At 45.5% G+C, this 19,803-nt stretch overlaps 1 protein-coding gene and 1 non-coding gene across 2 annotated transcripts in view; both read left to right on the forward strand.

Moving 5' to 3' along the window:
- The window catches only part of TENM4 (teneurin transmembrane protein 4), a 734,586-nt gene that overhangs the window by 679,359 nt on the left and 35,424 nt on the right, over window positions 1-19,803 (forward strand). Inside the window, exons 24-26 of the mRNA XM_036324847.1 lie at window positions 2,348-2,580; window positions 6,957-7,111; window positions 12,563-13,440. Coding sequence (XP_036180740.1) covers window positions 2,348-2,580; window positions 6,957-7,111; window positions 12,563-13,440 — 1,266 coding nt within the window. The remainder of the gene's footprint in view (window positions 1-2,347; window positions 2,581-6,956; window positions 7,112-12,562; window positions 13,441-19,803) is intronic.
- Window positions 16,190-16,296, forward strand: LOC118665522. Its single transcript, XR_004970641.1, has one exon. It is a non-coding gene; the product is annotated as a U6 spliceosomal RNA (small nuclear RNA).

The following is a 19,803-nucleotide window of genomic DNA, read 5'->3' on the forward strand; positions in this document are numbered from 1 at the left end:
AAAAGTATTTCTATAGTGAAGAGTGGGAGAGAATAAAGGATTTTTCTTCTGCCTTTTTGTTTTCTAAAGTCAAAACAGAGTGAGACGACCTGGGTTCTAGCTCTGATTCTCACTGGCACCTGGGTATTGACAAACCTCTTCCTCTCTCTGGGCGTTCATGTCCCCATCAGTAAATGTCAGAAGTGGATTAAAGAAATTCTGAAATCTTGCCCTGTTTATCCTTTACTGTCTCCACTGTTCCCAGAAATAGACTTTGGCTCAGGCTGGTGCTCTTAGCCTGCGTGGGTGCTCCCCAGAGCAGTCTCTTCTCTGCCTTTGGCCTTTTCAGCCTCAATATGCCACCAGCCTACCACACTGGGCATGCGCAGTCCAGGGACCCCAGCCCTTTGGGCATCTTCCTCCCTGGACCCCATCAGGGAACACAGATCCTTATCTCCTCCAGATCTCTTCCCTAGGGTCATGGAGAAATGTTTAAAGCCTGTTGTTCAGAAGTGCATTTGAACTCATTTCCATTGATCCCAGCTATACATATTCTGTTAATTCTAACAGAGTCCTTAACTGCCCCAGGAAATAGATCAGACAAGGCAATATTAACTCTGCCATTCTTGGCTTTTCCATTATGCAATAACATAAATATTCTGGGGGTTTCTCATGGAGACCAGCTGCCATTTATTAAGCTTGTTTATTTATTTATTTATATTTGTTAACCCTCACCCAAGGATATTTTTCCATTGATTTTTAGCGGGAGGAGGGAGGGGAGAGACAGAGAGAGAGAAAAACATCAATGAGAGAGAAACACATCAATTGGTTGCCTCCCACACGTGCCCCAACCAGGACTGGGGACCGAGTCTGCCACTGAAATACATGCCCCCAGCCAGTGCCAGGCCATCCAGCCTGAACAGACAGATGCCTTTGAATTAGAAGACTTTCCAGAGACTTAGAGGATGCTGTCAGTACTGGGATGCAGTTTGAGGGCTGAGGGTTACCAGGCCGTGTACAGGAACTGAAACAGCTCCCAGGAGTTATGAGTCCAACTCCAATGTGACCTAGACTTTGATGAAATTGTAAAGCAGTACCATGTGATAGCAAAAGTCAAGCTTAATAAGAAATATCTACGCTCTGGTCCAGCGATTGCCAACCAGTGGTCCGCGGACCACTGGCGGTCTGTGAGGCCCGAAATGTTGGCGGCCGCTGCTCTAGTCCTCTCCACATGCAAAAACAGACATGATGGCTAGTCGTCAAACAGTGCTGATGTAAAGCACCTCTGAGGTGCCATGATGCTGGAGATCTGTTTTATGTAATTTTCATAGTACACTGGCCAGGTAGCTGCTAACATCCCCCTTCTGTAGATGAAGAAAACTTAAGGCTCAGGAGGCCAGCTAATTTGCTCAAGTTTCAGAACCTGGAACTAACAGAGCTAGACCTCAAACCCAGATGGAACAGACTCCAAGCGGTGCCTTTTCCTTCCCCCTGTGCCCAGAGGCAGCGCCTTGTCTCTGCGATGCCTGGGTGCCGCCGAGGTCTGACCTCACTTTCCTGTTAGCATGGCCTGGTCTTCATGGCTGGTCTCCAGGAGTGGAACCATCATGAGCACTGCTCCTGTGTTTTGTTTATTTTCCATTGGATGTAGCTGCCAATTACAACTAATCCTGCAACTCATTTATATCTGACTGCAAGCGGGAGACTGCTGGGCTCCTGATAAGTATAACATGTGTGTCAAGTGAAGACCATGTGGACGCTGACTGGGAGTCAGATCTGGCAGGGTCTTATCAGTCAGTCCCAAGAAGGGTTATGGCTGCTGTGAAAATTCTGTGGAAGAAGAGTCCATAGGTCCAACTCTTTTTTATTATTATCCAATCTTTTTTGTTGAAAGTATTACATAGGTCCCCTTTTTTCCCCATTGACCCTTTCTAGCCCACCCTGCCCCCTGCCCCAGGCCTCCACCACCCTATTGTCTGTGTCCATACAAGTTCTTTGGTTGATCTCTTCCCTCCCACTGTCCAACCTTTAAGTGGTTTTAAAGTCAAGCTCTTTTGTGTTTTTGGCTTGGATTTACAGGCCACCTGTGGTAACCCTCATGGACATTCCTTTTAAGAAGACGTATTGAGCACCTGATATGGGGGTGGCACGGGGCTGGGGCTGGGCCTGGCAATCATTGGCATTAATAGTTGAGTGGGAGAGAGAGTTAGACCCACCATATCTGGAGTCAGACAAATTGGGGAACTCGCCCCCAAAATGGGTACATCATCCACATATGATATTGTTGCTTGGATTTAAGTTGTATGCCTCTGGCTACCTGGTAGGAAAGAAGAAGGGGCTCACCAACTGGCATGTCCTTGTCTTCCAGTCACAGTCCAGCGCACAAATACTACCTGACGACAGACCCCATGAGCGGGGCTGTCTTCCTCTCCGACACCAACAGCCGGCGGGTCTTCAAGATCAAGTCCACCATGGTGGTAAAGGACCTGGTCAAGAACTCCGAGGTTGTCGCGGGGACAGGTGACCAGTGCCTCCCCTTTGATGACACCCGCTGCGGGGATGGTGGGAAGGCCACGGAAGCCACACTTACCAATCCGAGGGGTAAGGCTGTGTTTTTCAATCACTTTCAGTTAACATGTATTGGGATGTTTTCCTTTTCCCAAAGAAATAGATGTTTATTATTGGAAAAATTTTGGAAAATAACATGAACTCTATGGAGAAAAGTTGACATCATAATTCTACCTTCCAGAAAAATTCTCAGTTAACATTTCCTATCTTTCCTTTTAGCCTTTTTTCTAAGTGTGTGGGTACATGTAATACTCACCAAAAATAAAGTGAGATCACATTAAACAAACATTTAGTGACCTACCTTTCTTCCTAACTGATAAAAAATGAACATTCTCCATGCCATTAGTCTTTGTACTGATTTCTAATGTCTGTATGGTGTTCCAGCAAGTGAATGGCCCATCATTTAGTTGGACATGTATGCTGTCTCTCACACTATTATGTTATAAAATCATTGCCGTGTATCATCTCTGTTCATTTGCTATAAGATGAGTTAACTAAGTTTCCATTTGAGTCCCACAAAAAGTTGGGCCTCTTCATACCCACAATCACAATTTTTCATCCACTTATTCATCAAGTATTTACTGAGGATGCATACTGAGGATGCAGTGCCTTGTGGTTGCATAGATAAGTTTATTATAGCAGGAAAAGGAGACTTGAATGTGAATACTCTGACTTGGGAGAGGGCAGAAGTGCTTCCTGAGACACAAGGAGAAAGAACTCTGTGTGGGAGTCCAAAGCCAAGAGAGGCCCCTGTGCCTAGGAGACTAGGAAGGAAGGCTGTTTGGAGGAGAAGCCAACATTAACAACAAATACCCATCATTCACCTTAAAGCCAGTGACCTATACTGTCTAAGCCTCAGGGTCCTCGTCGATAAAACAATGGTAATAATACCTCTTGTGTCCACCCCCTAGGATCATTCCAAGGGTCAAAATTAATATATTGCATGTGATAACCTGTAAAAATGCCATGAGTGATTGTATTAGTAAATAGTGCCAGATTTCAGAGCCTGGTTCAAATCAAAGCCATTAGATGCTAGTGAAAACAGACAGACCTGTATTCAAATTCGGTCATTGCCACCTACTAGCCTAGTGACTTTGGGTGCGTTGCTTAACCTCTCTGAGCTTTATTTCGCTCATCTATGAAATAGAGAGAGATACTGTAGAGTTGTCGTACACATTAAATATTATCAGGGATGTTAATGCTTAGTACAATGGTATCAGTCACATAATAAACATCCCATAAATGGGGATTCCTATTGTAATTATCATAGTATATTGTATTGTGTTATATGACATCCCCTCATATAAATTTGTGCACTCGGGGGGGGGGGGGTCCCTCAGCCCGGCCTATGCCCTCTTGCAATCTGGGACCCCTCGGAGTATGTCCATCTGCTGGCTTAGGCCCGCTCCCTGAGGGGTTGGGCCCAAGCTGGCAGTCAGACATCCCTCTAGCAGCCCGGCAGCCCTCAGGGGATGTCCACTTGCCAGCAGGGAGCCGGCCTAAGCTGCAATCAGACATCCTTAGTGCTGCTGAGGAGGCGGGAGAGGCTCCCGCCTCTACCACTGTGCTGGCAGCCATCAGCCTGGCTTGTGGCTGAGCAGAGCTCCCCCTGTGGGAGCGCACTGACCACCAGGGGACAGCTCCTGCATTGAGCATCTGCCCCTGGTGGTCAGTGTGTGTCATAGTGACCAGTCATTCCCAGTCGTTCTGCTGTTAGGGCCAATTTGCATATTACCCTTTTATTATATAGGAGGATTCTATATCTCTACCACATACCTGCAGTGGTCAGGTGGGAACTCTGTGAGATAGATATTATGACATCTGTGGTTAATCTTCCTTCTAAATATGATTTCCTAATACTAAAAGAGTAGCATAGGATGGAAAGAGCTTACACTTAGGGGCCCTGCATTGTGGTTTTGCTCTGCCACTCCTCTGGGCCTCAGTGTCCCCATTGGTAAATGAGCAGATTGGGCTAAATGATCCCTGAGACCCCCTTTCAGTTGCAACATTTTACTCTATGAATGAAAACCAGGGATTTTTTTTCTGATATTTTTTACTCTCTCCGGGTCTTTCTCAGTTGCTCTACAGCAGTGATTTTCAACCTTTTCATTTCATGGCACACATAAACTAATGACTAAAATTCTGCGGCACACCAAAAAATGTATTATATTTTTTTGCCTATCTGACAAAAAAAGATATAATTTTAATTCATTTATACCAGACAGATAGCTGTTGTTATGGTGGCTGTTGTCATTTTTTCATTTGACAATCTAAGGGAAAAGAGGTCAGTGCCCCTGACTAAATAGTAAGGTATTGCATGTTTTAAAAAATCTTGCACTCACCTGTTGAAAATCCCTGCTCTACATAGGTGTGTTCTCCACCCTACACACACACATACACACACACACACACACACACACACACACTACACACAGATATAGTGACAGTGAAATTGCCCAAAAGCCTGTGATTAACCCAAATAGAAATGACAAGGGTGCCACAATATGCAGACACTCTGTAACAGGGAGAAGAAAAGCTGTTCATCTATTTAGCACAACAAAAGAAGACAAAATGAAGTAATTAATTAGAGGACAGATTACTTCTATTAGCCTGTGCAGCCAATTTTGTAAACAAGAAACCCAATTGTTCATGGAGCACTCATCAGTCCTAGCAGATGGAAGGAGAGACAGCATAGCCAGGCAGATAAGAAAACTCCTGTCTCGGTACTTGAAGAATGTAATTCGTTCACATTCTAGGCAGGGACCAAAGACAGGCGTCCCGCCTTGAGGCTGCCTGGTCCTCGGTATGAAATCACTCTCCAGCCCTGAATAGCCCAGGAGGGGGAAGAAGGAACTACTGCTCCTATGGCCTTGGCTCTCTCAGAAGCCCTTGGTATCTAAAACCACCCTCTGACCTGTCACAGACACGTGGACCCTGAGAGCAAGGGCCTTAAAACTCACAAAGTGCTGGTCAGGTTCTCCTAATGATAAGTCACTAATAATTATGGAGGGCTAACGATTACAAGCCAGGTGTATTATCCCCATTTTATGGATGAGGAAACTGAGAATTGGAAGGGGAGTGACTCACCCAAGGCTATACCACTGGAAAGCTTGATATTTCAAGTGTCTCCACCTCTGTGAAGCTTCTTCAGACCCCTTCTTTTAGTTCCTTCCCCAGAGAAAACTGAGGAGAACAAAACACAGAATCTCTTTTATTTCATCATGAACCCTCTCAGGCTTGTCATTCCCTAGGGGCATGAGGGCATGTCTTGCCAGTGGCTCAGCCCCAGCACCCTGAGCCATCCTCCGTTTAGGAGGGGTGTGTCTAATGTCAGTGATTCTGGACCTGAGGTGGAAGTCAATATTAACCGTGAGCATTTTTTAAACAAGCCTTCGTCCTTGTTCCAGCCACCCCCTGAATTAGTATTTCCCAGAGTGAGGCCAAGCAGGTATATGTCGAAAAAACTCTTCAGGTAATTCTGTGGCACATCTCTGGTTAAGAAGTACTGACTGACTAGAGAGGTTTTCAAACTTTGATTTCTATCATTATTACCCAAGGTGCTTGTCAAAAACAAAGATACCTGCTCAGGCTCCACTGACATTTTCTCAACAGCTGCCTGGGGGTGCATCTTAGTAAACTCCCAGGGGGTTTGCACACACATCCAAGAGTGGGAAATACAGATTTATAACAATTTCTTCATTGAACAGCTGAGACACAAATCTAGAGCTTTCCAGTGATTAGCCCAAGGTCACACGGCTGGTCAGGGAGGAAGTCAGCAGGGTGGGACAGTCTGGGACAGTCTAGCAAATGGAGCAGATGATTTTTAGTCATAATTTTGACTCCTCTCTTCAACGTGCCTTTTTTAGAAATTAACTTCACCAATATTCTCTATACAAATCCAAAGGATTCTTTTGAGGGGCTCTCTACTTCTGTGATGACCAATGAAACTAGAGTAGTAATAGAAAAACATGAAAGATGATTATCTTGGAAGGAAAGAAAAATTATTACCAAAAAGAAGATGTGATTAGTATGATTTAATTACAGGTCTTCAGAAGTAGGTTAATTTAAATAATTCACATTTTTGATATTGAAAAAAGATCCTCCTTACCGCTACATCTGGTGTTTAACAAGCCCCCAGAAGGGATGAGTCCAGTGTTTGTGGATGGGTCAGGTGGTCGGTAAAAATCCCCAGAGGCAGCAAGATGGAGGGGAATCTCAAGACTCGGGTTCTTGTCCCTACTCTGAACAAGCCACTCCCCACCTCTGGCGTGTCTCCTCATCTTTAGAAGAGGAGTGAATGATGTGCGGAAGAGCCAATCAAATCATGGAGAGGAGGTTCTCTGCCATCCCACAAGCTCCATGAGTAGATGGGTTGTGACCACTCTAACCCTGAGTGTTCTCTGCCCCAGGCATCACGGTGGACAAGTCAGGGCTGATTTACTTCGTGGATGGCACCATGATCAGACGCATTGACCAGAATGGGGTCATCTCCACCCTCCTGGGCTCCAATGACCTGACCTCGGCCCGGCCCCTCAGCTGTGATTCTGTCATGGATATTTCTCAGGTAAGGAGAATGCTGTCTCTGCCAGGGCCCTGGGTCCGCACGCTCAGCCTCTCGCCTGGCACCCAGGCAGCCCACTGGCCATTGATCTTGCACCACACAAGCCTTTTAAGAGCACACTCTTGGAGCTGGGTCTGTGCATAACACTCGGGACACAGAGATGAATAGGGCGCAGCTTCTCGCCCTGGGAGTTCACCATCAGGGGTAACAAGTGGTGGCAGAGGGCAGCTGTCCCAGGAAGCCTCAAAGGCAGCAGAGATGCACACTGTGAATTTAAATCCATGGCCACCTGACTTCCCGCTTTGGAAACACAGCTACTTACACATTGTCTGTTCTCCTTCTAAATAGGAGGACAGGAATTCCATCCACCCTTTCCTCCACTATAACCAGGGTGCCTGATACACAGTAGGAACACAACCAGTATTTGGTGATTTATTAATTGATTGATTGACTGAATCCTGGCTTTGCCACTCACCATCTGAGTATCTTTGAACAAGTTTCTGAGGTCTTTGGAGCCTCATTTTTCACATCTGTCAAATGGACATCAGCCAGGCAGGATTGCTTTAAGAACACAGAAAGCAATGCCTGTGAGGCTCCTAGCACTGCTTGGCACTTCAGAGATGATCAAGCAGCAGAAGTCTTAGGGCCCACTTTCTCAAAGGAGGGGACATTTGTGCCAGGTGTTGAAGGTTGGATAGGGGTTTGCTGGGTGTCGAGGAAGAATGGAGACATTTCACACAAAGGGTGCAGCATGTGTGAAGATACAGAGATGTTAATGGGCCCAGACATTCAATGAGTATCAGGAAATTGAATGCCTGAGCATAGGGTTCTTGTAAGGAAATAGTAGCAGGAGTTGAAACTGGAAGCATGATTTAGGGTCAGTTGGTGAAGGTCCACAGAAAAGGGTTTGGACCTTTGCAGGTAGCACAAGGAACCTAGTGTAGACCAGAGGAAGACACAGGTGACAGCTATTCAGCATGTCTGTAATTTGTCCTGCAATGACTTGGTCAGGGATGTGTCCTTTATTGCTAGATCCCTTGTCAAGGCCTGACCTTGACAGGCTTAATCGGTGAGCATCCATTTTGCCAGCATGAGCAAAACCAAGGAAACAGAAAGCTGGAGTTACCTTTAATTGCAAATTGGTGTCAGCAATAGCCACACTTGGCTTGTTAAATCCCCTCACTGCTAGGGAAGCCTGCACACAGGCCCTATTCCACTGCCCGTGGACCCACTCCCTGGTGCCCAGCAGGCGGCAGAGGCTGGGAGGCCTCATGGCTCATGCCTACTTCGGTTACAGATGTGTGTCACAGAACCCCTTTCCCAGAGCCCCAGAGCTGCTGCACAGGTCCCCACACCCTCGTCATATCCCTGTTGGATGCAGATATGATTTCCCTCTGCGTCAGCTTCTGAGATGGTCACACTCCAGAATGGAGTCTGTTCTCTGCTGCTCGTCTTCCCAGTTTGGTGAGCTTCCCTTGCTGGCTGCAGTTTCCCTCTCCAGTCTGTGAGCCAGCCTGGAGATTGCCCAGGCAGGAAGCTGCCACGGCCTGAGGATGTGTGTGCAAGTATTTTCAACTCTTAGGACGGACCCTCCACCAGCCAGCACCGGATGCCAAAAATTTTCAATCCACACATGGGGAAATTATTTCACTTTAGATAGAGGTACTGCCAAGCAGCCAGAGCAAAGGCTTGGAGGACAACTGCCATATAGCAGAGGGGGGAAACCCACATTGCGATTCAGAAATCCTGAACAAGAAATCTTTATGTCCCTGGTCCTCCCTACTCTGACCATGGAATCTAAGCGTGGAATTCTGTTGGCCAAATGCTCCAGACACAGGCATGTATTTTTATATGCACATATGGGCAGGGGGCACTGGCTTCCGTTCTCAGAGCCTCCTCTGTTATAAACACCCAGCTACCTCACCGTCCATGGGGACTAGGGAGGGAAGCCAGAGAGCTAAGAACACAGCTCAGGGGCAAGAGAGCAAAGAGAAGAACCAGGGAACTCAGACCAGCTGCTCTGGGAGGAGACAAAAACCAGACCCCAGGAGAACCTAGAGGTAGGCAGAGAGTGCAGAAGGAACAAAAGGTGTCACCTGTTCACAACAGGAGATTGGTTCTCAGCTCAGCTGGCTGCAGCCACCACAGACACAGAGGATAACTCTGGATTTAAGGTCCAAAATGATTGCCCGAGGACCTATTCTGTTCCGCACACATTTAGAAACGGGGACACAGAGATGGGTACTGTTCCACTTTTCCTGTTTAGCTGTCAAAATAATCCCAAGAGCTAGCTATTATCAATCCCATTTTACAGATCAGGACACCGAGGCGTGGTGACAGAAAATGCAGTTATAAATGCAGAGCCCCAGGCTAGGCTCCACCAGGGATGTGAAAATGAATTGTGTTTAATCCAATCATGTACATCAATTACCTAGCACAGTGCCGGCCAGCTAGCAATAGGTTGTAACTATTCATTCCCTTTATAATTTGCTAAGGGCTGCCTTGTACATTGTCTTGTTTGATTCTCACACTCACTTTATGTAATATTTATTACCTGCATTTACATAGGGGGAAAGCAGTTCAAAGTATTTAAGTAACTCGAGTAAGATCACAGCTGTAGGAATTGTGGAGCCGAGAGAGGACTCGAGGTGTCCTGGCCCCAAATCCCTCACTCTCTCTATGCCCTTCACAGTCGTTTATTTGTTCATTCATTTGACAATCCAGTTTTTGAAGCAAATCACTCTGCAATAAGGCAGTCACCTCAAAGTGCCTTATAAGTGCACAGCAGCTGGGGAGGACAGGAGAGGGGCTCCATGCCCCCTCAGGACCACAGAACATGGGAGCTGGAGGAGCCACGGTATGAAGGCTCCTCCCTCCGTGTGGGTGATGGGAAATGAAGCCTCAGCGTGGTCGTCACTAACAGGGAGGTGAGATCAGAGAAGCGTGGGCACTTGGTCTGGTCCAGGACATCACCTGGGCACTGGGACAGCCAGGACTGGCTCCAAGAGCACAGCTTCCCTCCCAGGTCCCTCTGCACACGGGGCTGTAAAGGAGAGAGCAGCGAAGCATTCACCCTTCCTTCATCCCCCTCTCTCCACCCCCTCTCCCTGGCCTGGCCTCATCTCCTTTCCCCTCCCCACCCACTCATCAGGGAGTCATCTTTTCATCATAATGACAGGCAGAAAGGTCTGGGCAAGCAGGTCCCCAAGGTGCCACAGGACCAGAGGGCATAAAATATTTAGCAGCGAGTGTTGACAGAAATGGGTTTTAGGAAATTGAAAATTCCCCTGTCACTTTAGAGTAAACTGTGTTCTTGATGCAGCTGAAGGCTGTGGGCCTCTGTGCTCCAGAGAGCACTGGGCGCGTGAAGGCAGCCGCCTGGCCATCAGCGCTGCCCTGCCTCAGGCTCCCTGTCCTGTGAGGACAGAGGGACCCCGGCTGGGAGCAAGGGAGCAGGAAAACCTTAGGAAGCAGGGCCTGGGGATTGCGCAGAAGATATGAGAAAGGGCCTGCCCCATCCTGAGAAGGGCCCTCAGCTAATGGGGCAGATGAAGGTGTCCACGTCTCCTGTGTAAGGAATTTACAGGGGTTTCTCTTTACATCTGTAAACTGTCACATAGACATTGTAGGAAATTTACAAAGTTAGTAATGGCAAAGAAGAAAGTTAAAATTGCCTCTAATCCCAATATGGTTACCATCTTGGGGTATATCCCTCAAGCTTTTCATCTCCTCCCTATCCATAATCCATCTAATTTACTGTATTTCCCCCCAGTTGGGATCACACTATACTTACAGCTCTGTAACCTGTTCTTTACACATAATACATGGCGAACGGTTTCTGATGTCATTAAATATCCAGCTTTTACATCAGTTATAACGACTACACAGACTATTTTAATTTATGGGTGAACTAAATATACCATAACTTATTTAGCCCATTCTCTGTTTTTGGGCATTTGAAGTAGTTCCAGTTTTTCACCATTATTGAAAATGGCTGTGATAATCACCCTTATAGACAGTGGTGTACATGATTATATTTCTGGAAGAGAAGTTTCTTATCTAAAGGGATATGCTTGTTTAAATTAGCCCAGATTAGACCGAATGCCAATGTTTTGTAGGACCCTCACTTGGGAAACTAAGGTGATAAGTCCATAGAGATCGGATAAGCAAGTCAGCTGAAGGCAGCACATGTCAGCACTTCCAGCCCCTGTGCTGTGTGGCTGGACCCCTTGGGGACACAGCTTCATGCCAGCTCCTCCCCATGTGATATATCCAACCATGCAGCCTCCATCCACTCAGCAAAGCATTCCTCACCTCACCCACACCTGCCAGTGGCCTTTCCCGCGTGCCCACCTGCAGACTCACCATGGTCCCTGCCAGCTTCCCAGCCTGGCTCAGAAGAGGCTCCGACATGGGGCCCAGGACCTCTGAAGCCCTCCTTCCCATTGCCAGGAGCACCTATTCTCCATGGCAATAAACACCATTATCTAGAGCAGGGCTTCACAAACTTCAGTGTGCATGGGAGTCTCCAGGGATGTTGTTTAAATACGGTTTCTGACCCAGTAGGTTTGGGTGAGACCTGACATTCTGCATTTCTGACTAGTTCCAAGGTGAGGCCAGTGATGCTGGGCCGGTGATCACACAGGGAGGAGACAGGATCCGGTTGTCATTTCCAGCCCCATGTTAGAATCACCCAGGAAGCTTTGGAAATCATGCCAGGGCCTGAGCCCTACAACCAGGGATCTGACTTCGTTGACCAGGGGTGGGATTTGAGCACCAATACTTTCTAAAATCACTGCAGGTAATTTGAATGGGTGGCCAAATTTGGAAATCACTGGTCTGGAACTATGTCAGAGAGGGTCCATGGTTATTCTGTCTTTATATCCCCAGCACCTAGCCACGTGTTAATCCAAGAATTGAGAAGTCATCTTTCATACAAAAATCATATCAACAGTTCATGAAGAGTTTCTCTTAAGCCTCTGGGCAACACCTACTTCAGACTCTATCATTCTTCCCCTCCCACTTCCATAGCATTAGCTACCATCCTCTGAGCACTTACTGTGGGTCAGGCTCTCTGCCCTGTGGTCATTCCCATTTTACAGATGTGAATATTGAGACTCAGGGAGGCAAAGGACCTGCCCAAGGTCATAAGTGGTGGGGCTTGGATATGAACCCAGGCCTATCTGACTCCAAAGTCTGTCTCTTGCCTATTTTTTTGTTTCTTTGCTTTTTTTTTATTTGTTCTTCATGTTTTGTCAGTCTAATAGAGGCCATCAGATGTCTTGCATGATTTCACTCTGATAGGGGCCTGACATCCATTGTGGATGACAGACTGCTGTGAGGACCAGGCATGTGAAGGCACTTGGGACACTGTTATGGACCATATGGAGAGTATGGGGTGATTAGTGGTGGGCACTTTGCCAAGCATTTGAGTGTTGGTGTCTCCATTGTCAGGTTCGCTTGGAGTGGCCCACAGACTTAGCCATCAACCCAATGGACAACTCCCTCTATGTCCTCGACAACAACGTGGTTCTGCAAATCTCTGAAAACCACCAGGTGCGCATTGTTGCCGGGAGGCCCATGCACTGCCAGGTCCCCGGCATCGACCACTTTCTGCTGAGCAAGGTGGCCATCCATGCAACCCTGGAGTCAGCCACCGCCTTGGCTGTCTCTCACAATGGCGTCCTGTATATCGCTGAGACGGATGAGAAAAAGATCAACCGAATCAGGCAGGTCACCACGAGCGGAGAGATCTCGCTAGTGGCTGGGGCCCCGAGTGGCTGTGACTGTAAAAATGATGCCAACTGTGATTGTTTCTCTGGAGATGATGGTTATGCCAAGGATGCAAAGCTGAATACCCCATCTTCCTTAGCTGTATGTGCTGACGGGGAACTCTACGTGGCCGACCTTGGGAATATCCGAATTCGGTTTATCAGGAAGAACAAGCCTTTCCTCAACACCCAGAACATGTATGAGCTGTCTTCACCGATTGACCAGGAGCTCTACCTGTTTGATACCAGTGGCAAGCATCTGTACACCCAAAGCCTGCCCACAGGAGATTACCTCTACAACTTCACCTACACTGGAGATGACGACATCACATTCATCACAGACAACAATGGCAACAGGGTGGACATCAGCCGAGACTCCACCGGGATGCCCCTTTGGCTGGTGGGCCCAGATGGCCAGGTGTACTGGATGACTATGGGCACCAACAGTGCACTCAGGAGTGTGACCACACAAGGACACGAGTTGGCCATGATGACATACCATGGCAACTCTGGCCTTCTGGCAACTAAAAGCAATGAAAATGGATGGACAACATTTTATGAGTAAGTACCAGGCAAGGCCATTTAATAGCTTTGTTTCATGAGTCGTACTATAGGATTAGAGGTGAATTGATGGAGTGTTAATTTTTGTTATGTCATTTTAGTTCAGGATTTGGGATGCAAACCCTTACCTATAGTATATTCTGCATGTTCATATTCGAGATGCTTGCGCCTGGGAAGGAACATATTGTAGTGGAAAAGGCATGAGCTTTGGAGTCAGAGGAACTGAGCTGGAATCCCAGCTCTACCATGGACGTAATCTCAGGAGGCCTCAGTTTCCACATCTGTGAAATGGAAACAATGACTACCTTCTCAACATACCACAGGGAGGTGACGTAGATAAAAAGTACTTGAAAGAATGCTAGCATCTTCGTATGACCACTGTCCAGAAATATGGCAATGGGGAAAGGAACATTTCCATGTAGATGAATTGTCCAATTACCAAAGCTCACATCTTAAGTTAAAAAAATTTTTTTTTCACTTTAACCATTTTGGATGGGACTTATGAAGTGCTTTACATGCCTCCCTTCTCAAACACATTATACAAACAATGAAATCTTTATTTTTATGAGTCAAGGTCATTCATAAGGAACACCCACAATTGCATAGTATGCTGTAATATGAAGATAGTTTCAAGGAAGTGAGGCGGTGAGGCTATAGGACCCTTCCCTCCTGCCCCAAATGATTCTACACTTTTATCGGGTCCTGCGTCTAATAGGTATAGTTGTACTGCTTCTTCCCTCGGGGTGGCGCTATTGAGTCACTAGTTGTTTCTGCAATAGAGTCCCCTCAAGTAGCTCACTTCCCTTCTCTTCACCCAGGATAGGGCTTCCTCCGTGGTGTGGTCAGAGAACCAGAGAACAGTTCATTCCAATCCTATTAAAAACCAAATATATCTGAGATGTTTCTCTATACGCTATTTTAATCAGTGGACTTCATAATATCTCCCTTTCTACCTAGATTTTAAGGTACTTTTAAGGTCTTAGCTACATTCCAGACAACTGAGTCTGCTGAGCACATGACCGTTAGATAAGTATGCAGGAGTTGGGGAGGGAACTAGCCTTGTTGCTCACCAGACACGGGTTAGAAACCACATGGTTGCATTTAATTCTCGCACCAGCTATGGGAAATGGGTGATATTAACCAGTTTACAGAAATTGAAACTGAGGTTCAGAGAGGCTCATTCATCCACTGTTATATGTGAGAACATAGCAGAACACATATGTCTGATGCCGGAGCACATGCTCATTGAGCTCTGCCTTGCTTCCCGCTGCTGTTTATTAATCCCAAATGAACTTGAATCTTTGAGCCGTAAATTTTTCTTAAGCTTGATCAAGCATCCGTTTCTCCCAGTCCTAGAATTTGAAGGAAAAGGATCTGTAATAGGTTTTTAAATACAATGTGCACCAAAAAATGTCACAGCAATTTGTTCAAAGTTCACTGGCTAAATTCCTTGTTAATTATAAAGAAAAGACAAAGATCCAGGAAAACAGCAATTATCTTGATTAACTCACTGAAATGGAAATACGCTAAATAATTCCATTTTCCCCCATTGCCCAACGGAAACCTCTTATATATTATTTAGCCAATACAGGGGTTTCTTTGTCAGAGCGAGTTGGTACACTCAATTAGTTCCCAAGGTCACTCTCTAATCCCAAACTGAATTCTTACACATCACTGCACCCGTTACTCTCTACCAACCCTGAAATCTAAAACCATTTCCTACAACTCTCCCAGAAAGGACCCCATTTCTCCCTTTCTGGCTTCCCTGATAAAATATACAGCCAGAGTTGATGTTTTATTAAGAAGGAGAAGTTAGTACAGTCGCTTTGTATAAAATCACATTCAGAATTCCAAAGTATCCACTAAAAAGCATTACCCAGGAGTGGAAGATAAAAGCCCTAAAATAAAAATAGAAACTCATTTTTTTGAGATCCTACTATGTGTCAGGCTCTTTCCCATTTAATTTTCATAGCAACCTCAGGTGGTAGAAATTATCACCCACATTTTTTACAGGGGAACAGACTGAGGGACAGTGAGATTAGGTAACTCGTCTGTCAAAAATCACCATGAGTACATGGCAGAGCCAGAACACAAATCTGTATTCTTTTAACTACACTGACTGGGTTCACCTTAAGTTCTTTGTGACTCAGATAGAAATAGAATCTATTTATAGGGATAGTCTGAGGTTCAAAATTTCAAAGAGATAAAATATGGAAAATTCAATGTCTTACTCATCATAAGTACTCAAATGATATCTGCTGTGGTTGTTGTCATTATTAATTTTATTATTATTATTATTATTATTATTATTATTATTATTTACAAGCTGTATTAGTGACAGCACCAGTAATTGCAGAAATGTTGTTTGGGCATGGAAGATGGACCTGGGAGCAGCTTCAAGTAGGTGAATCAAAGGAGCAGACAAAGGTTGTAATTGCAGTTGGTAGGGAATTAGAGGTCAGACCAGAAGAGCAGGATCAAGTGGCACATCTCAGAGATCAGAACTAGGAAAGGGTCAGGTCTCTGAGAATATCCAAAATGGGCTGGGAAAAGGCATGCAGAGTGGATCAAGGAAAACTGGTCCAGCTCAGATTGTGAGCACAGGTGAGGGTACCAGATAGCTGTTCTCACTGGGTGATCGCTCTGTGATTCGGACAGGCTGACTGGCTTCCAGACACAAGTCTCAACCAGAAATAATGCCTGCTCTACCCTATTTCAGGGCCATTGTGAGAATCAGAAAAACTAAATAGTGCTTGCTTCAGCTGCACATATACTAAAAACTGGAACGATACAGAGAAGATTACATGGCCCCTGCGCAAGGATGATACGCAAATTCGTGAAGCGTTCCATATTTTAAAAAAAGAAAAAGAAAAACTAAATAAACCCTGAAAGTAAAAGTACTTCACAAACTATGAAGCTCCCAAGAGGTAAAGGTGTGATATTATTATCATTACTGGTGTTTCTTAACATAAATTCGGAAAATTTTTCTTTTTTTTAATATATTTTTTATTTCAGAGAGGAAGGGAGAGGGGGAGAGAGAGAGAGATGGAAACATCAATGATGAGAATCATTGATTAGCTGCCTCCTGCACACCCCCCACAACCCAGGTACACACCCTGACCAGAAATCAAACTGTGACCTCCTGGTTCACAGGTTGATGCTCAGCCAGCTGGGCAGATTTGGACAGATTTTCCAAGGCACCATTGCTCTAGTGAATTTTCTACTTTTGGCTCCATGAGGCAGCTTAGTGAATTCCAATCCAAATGCTTTAATATTAAAAAAAAAAAATCAGCCCAGGCTTGCCTGTGACATGGGCTATTACTGAAACCAGTTTTAAGTTGGCTTAATCGATCCTCTCAACAGATTAAATAATACATGTAACATAAATATCACACACTTCAGAGAAACTTGACTTAAAGAGTTCACAATTCTGAGGAATCAAGGTTAGTTTCCTTCCCTCAGCCCACAGATCCGCTGGTAGAAAACTTCAAAGGAATCAGTAATGCAACCTTCATCTCCAATATGTGGCATCATTCATTTCAGACTTGGCTCCTGGGTCAATGGCATTTGATGGCTAAGAAAATGGCCTGATGAGCATGAGGTTCCAAGACTGGCTTGCTGAGTGGGCAGGAGCGATCCGTTTCCCCAAGTTTCATTGGGGGAAGTGGCTCTGGTGTCCCCTGACAGCCCCTGTCATAGTTACGCTAACATTAACTCCTGTGAGACCCTAATTTATCTCTGTATCAAGCTTAGGGCTTGCCACCTAATAGGTGTACAGCAAGTATTTTATGAATGATATATAAATCCAGAAGGGAAAGGAGATCAAGAAGGGAAGAGAAAATATGCTGTAGTTAGGATACTAGATTCGAATCCCAGCTTCAGCACTGTCATTGCTCCCAGCAGGATCTAGAATTCAACTCAAAAGGTTCAAATGAAGAGCCTGGGGCTTCTGGGTTTTGCTGAGGATGTAAGAGCTAGAAAGAGCATTGTTCCTAGTCTTACCAAAAAAAAAAAAAAAAAAAAAGTAAGCCAGACAAATGGCCAATTCATGAGTTTTCCTTAAACTCCTTCTCTGAGGCCAGAGGGCAATAAACTGAGGCAATCCAAGGGGCGACAGACTCCTGAAGAGAAAGACAAGATGGGAGCCCTCGCTTCCCTGGTAAGTGCAACCAGTTACCAGGAAGAAGAGTCCCGCTAGGCTAGCTGGTAAGTTTACAAATGCTAAGGGTATGAAACCCTTGGGGGCTGCAGAGACTGGAGGAGTTCACATTCTCTTCAGACCTTTCTCCTCAAACCCCTGCAGGTACTCTCAAGAAGTGGAGAAAGATTTAAGAAAGTGTGCCTTGTATGCAAGTATACTTCGGGGAGGGGTACAGCAGTTGCTGAGGGAGGGACTCAAATATCTGCCTGCTCTATCCAGACTCTACGCACCTTCCTCCCACATGGAACAGAAGCCTTAATCTGTGGCAAGAAGGGCAGAGCTAACTCTATCCTACTTAGGCACTGGTGGAAACCCATTACAGCTGAATGAGGGAAGAAAACATTTTTTAAACTTCTTCTGGGAGGGTAGTAATCTGCAATGGGCTCAGAATTACAGCCTGAAAAGGGGCAGGGGCACTGAAGAGGTCGCACTGCTGAGACTCAGGGACACATGGGTATATAAGACTGAGGTTTAATCAGAGCAATAGAGAGATAAACAACAATGGTGAGAGCAAAGAGTCTAGGTGGAGCTCACCAGCCCCTACCACTAGCTAAAAAGCTAAACCCAACAGTGAAAAGCACAGTAGTATTGGGAAAAGATAAGAAATGGACAAGAGCATGGAAAGAGATCCTCTCTGAGAGGCAGCACAAAGAGGGAACCTAAAGCTGAGGATGGAGCTAACACTGAGGGGAGGGGGAAAGTTTAGCACCCTAAACCCAAGGTGGATAGCAGAATTTAAAGCCTGTGATGCATTAAGGTTAGCCATAGAAACAATAGACTTCAAAGCCAGTTCAAATCCTAAGTAAAGTAACTCCTGCACCCATGTACCCACACTAAAATACTAGCAGAAGGAAACTCATACCCATCTTAAGGCATAAAACCTGTTACATCCATCTCTACTCTGCTAAACAAGATGTGACACTTTCAACAGAACATACAGAAAGGCAAAAAAAAAAAAAAAAAAAAAAAGCACAACCCACTTCCAAGAGACAAAGTAATCAACAGAACCACACTCAGATATGACACAGAGGTTAAAACTTTTTTTCAGGGATTTTTAAACTATAATTATGTTGAAGACCCTAATGGAAAAGGTGAACAAGATCAGATGGATACTTTCAGCAGAGAAATGGAAACTATAAGAGAGAATAAAATGGAAATACTAGAAACGAAAAACAGTAAAACAGTTACAGAGATGAAGAACTCCTAGGATGGGCTTATCAGTCGACTTGACACAGCTAAGGAAAGAAGATAGGTCTATAGAAATTACCCAGTTTCTCAAACAATAATCCTGATGTTGATCAACAAGACTGAAGAAATTGCCCTATCAAAAGACTACTTTAGGTTCACTTTAGATTTAACAGAAATATCTACATATCTACATATTAGTGTCATTCATATCCTATCTAATAATAGAGAAACATGGTAATTAACCATAACTTCACTACCCTTCCCATTGGCTAATCAGCGAGATATGCAAATTAACTGCCAACCAAGATGGTGGCTGGCAGCCACGCAGCTGAAGCAAACAGGAGGCTTGCTTGCTCCAGTGACGGAGGCAGCCAAGGTTCCCCACCTGCCGCAGCCCAGCTCTGAGCTCCAGATTCAACAATGTTGCAATTATAGAAGCTAAACAAACCCAGAAACCTGCTTTCAGCCACCAGCGGGCTCAGAGCTTAGAGCGCCAGTGATGGCAACAGAGTTTCAATTATAGAAGCTAAACAAACCCAGGTACCTGCTTTCAGCCAGCCACAGCCTCAAAGCTGGAGCCGGCTCTCAGCTCCAGTGACAGCTATAGAAGGTAAATAAATCCCAGAATAAAAATAAATAAATAAATAAATAAATAAATAAATAAATAAATAAATAAATAAATAAATAAAACAGGAAAAAAGGAGAGGCTGGGAGCTTCAGTTGCCCACCAGCCTGAAAACGACCCTCAGCCCCTCACCCAGACTGACCAGGCACACCAGTGGGGACCTCCACCCTGAAGGGGGTGTGACCAGCTGCAAACAGCCATCATCCCCTCATCCAGGCTGGCCAGGCACCTAAGCGGGACCCCCACTCTGATCCGGGACACCCTTCAGGGCAAACCAGCTGGCCCCCACCTGTGCACCAGGCCTCTATCCTATATAGTAAAAGGGTAATATGCAAACTGACCCTAACAG

Source organism: Myotis myotis, unplaced genomic scaffold, assembly GCF_014108235.1.
Source record: "Myotis myotis isolate mMyoMyo1 unplaced genomic scaffold, mMyoMyo1.p scaffold_m19_p_10, whole genome shotgun sequence".
Classification (NCBI taxonomy): Eukaryota; Metazoa; Chordata; class Mammalia; order Chiroptera; family Vespertilionidae; genus Myotis; species Myotis myotis.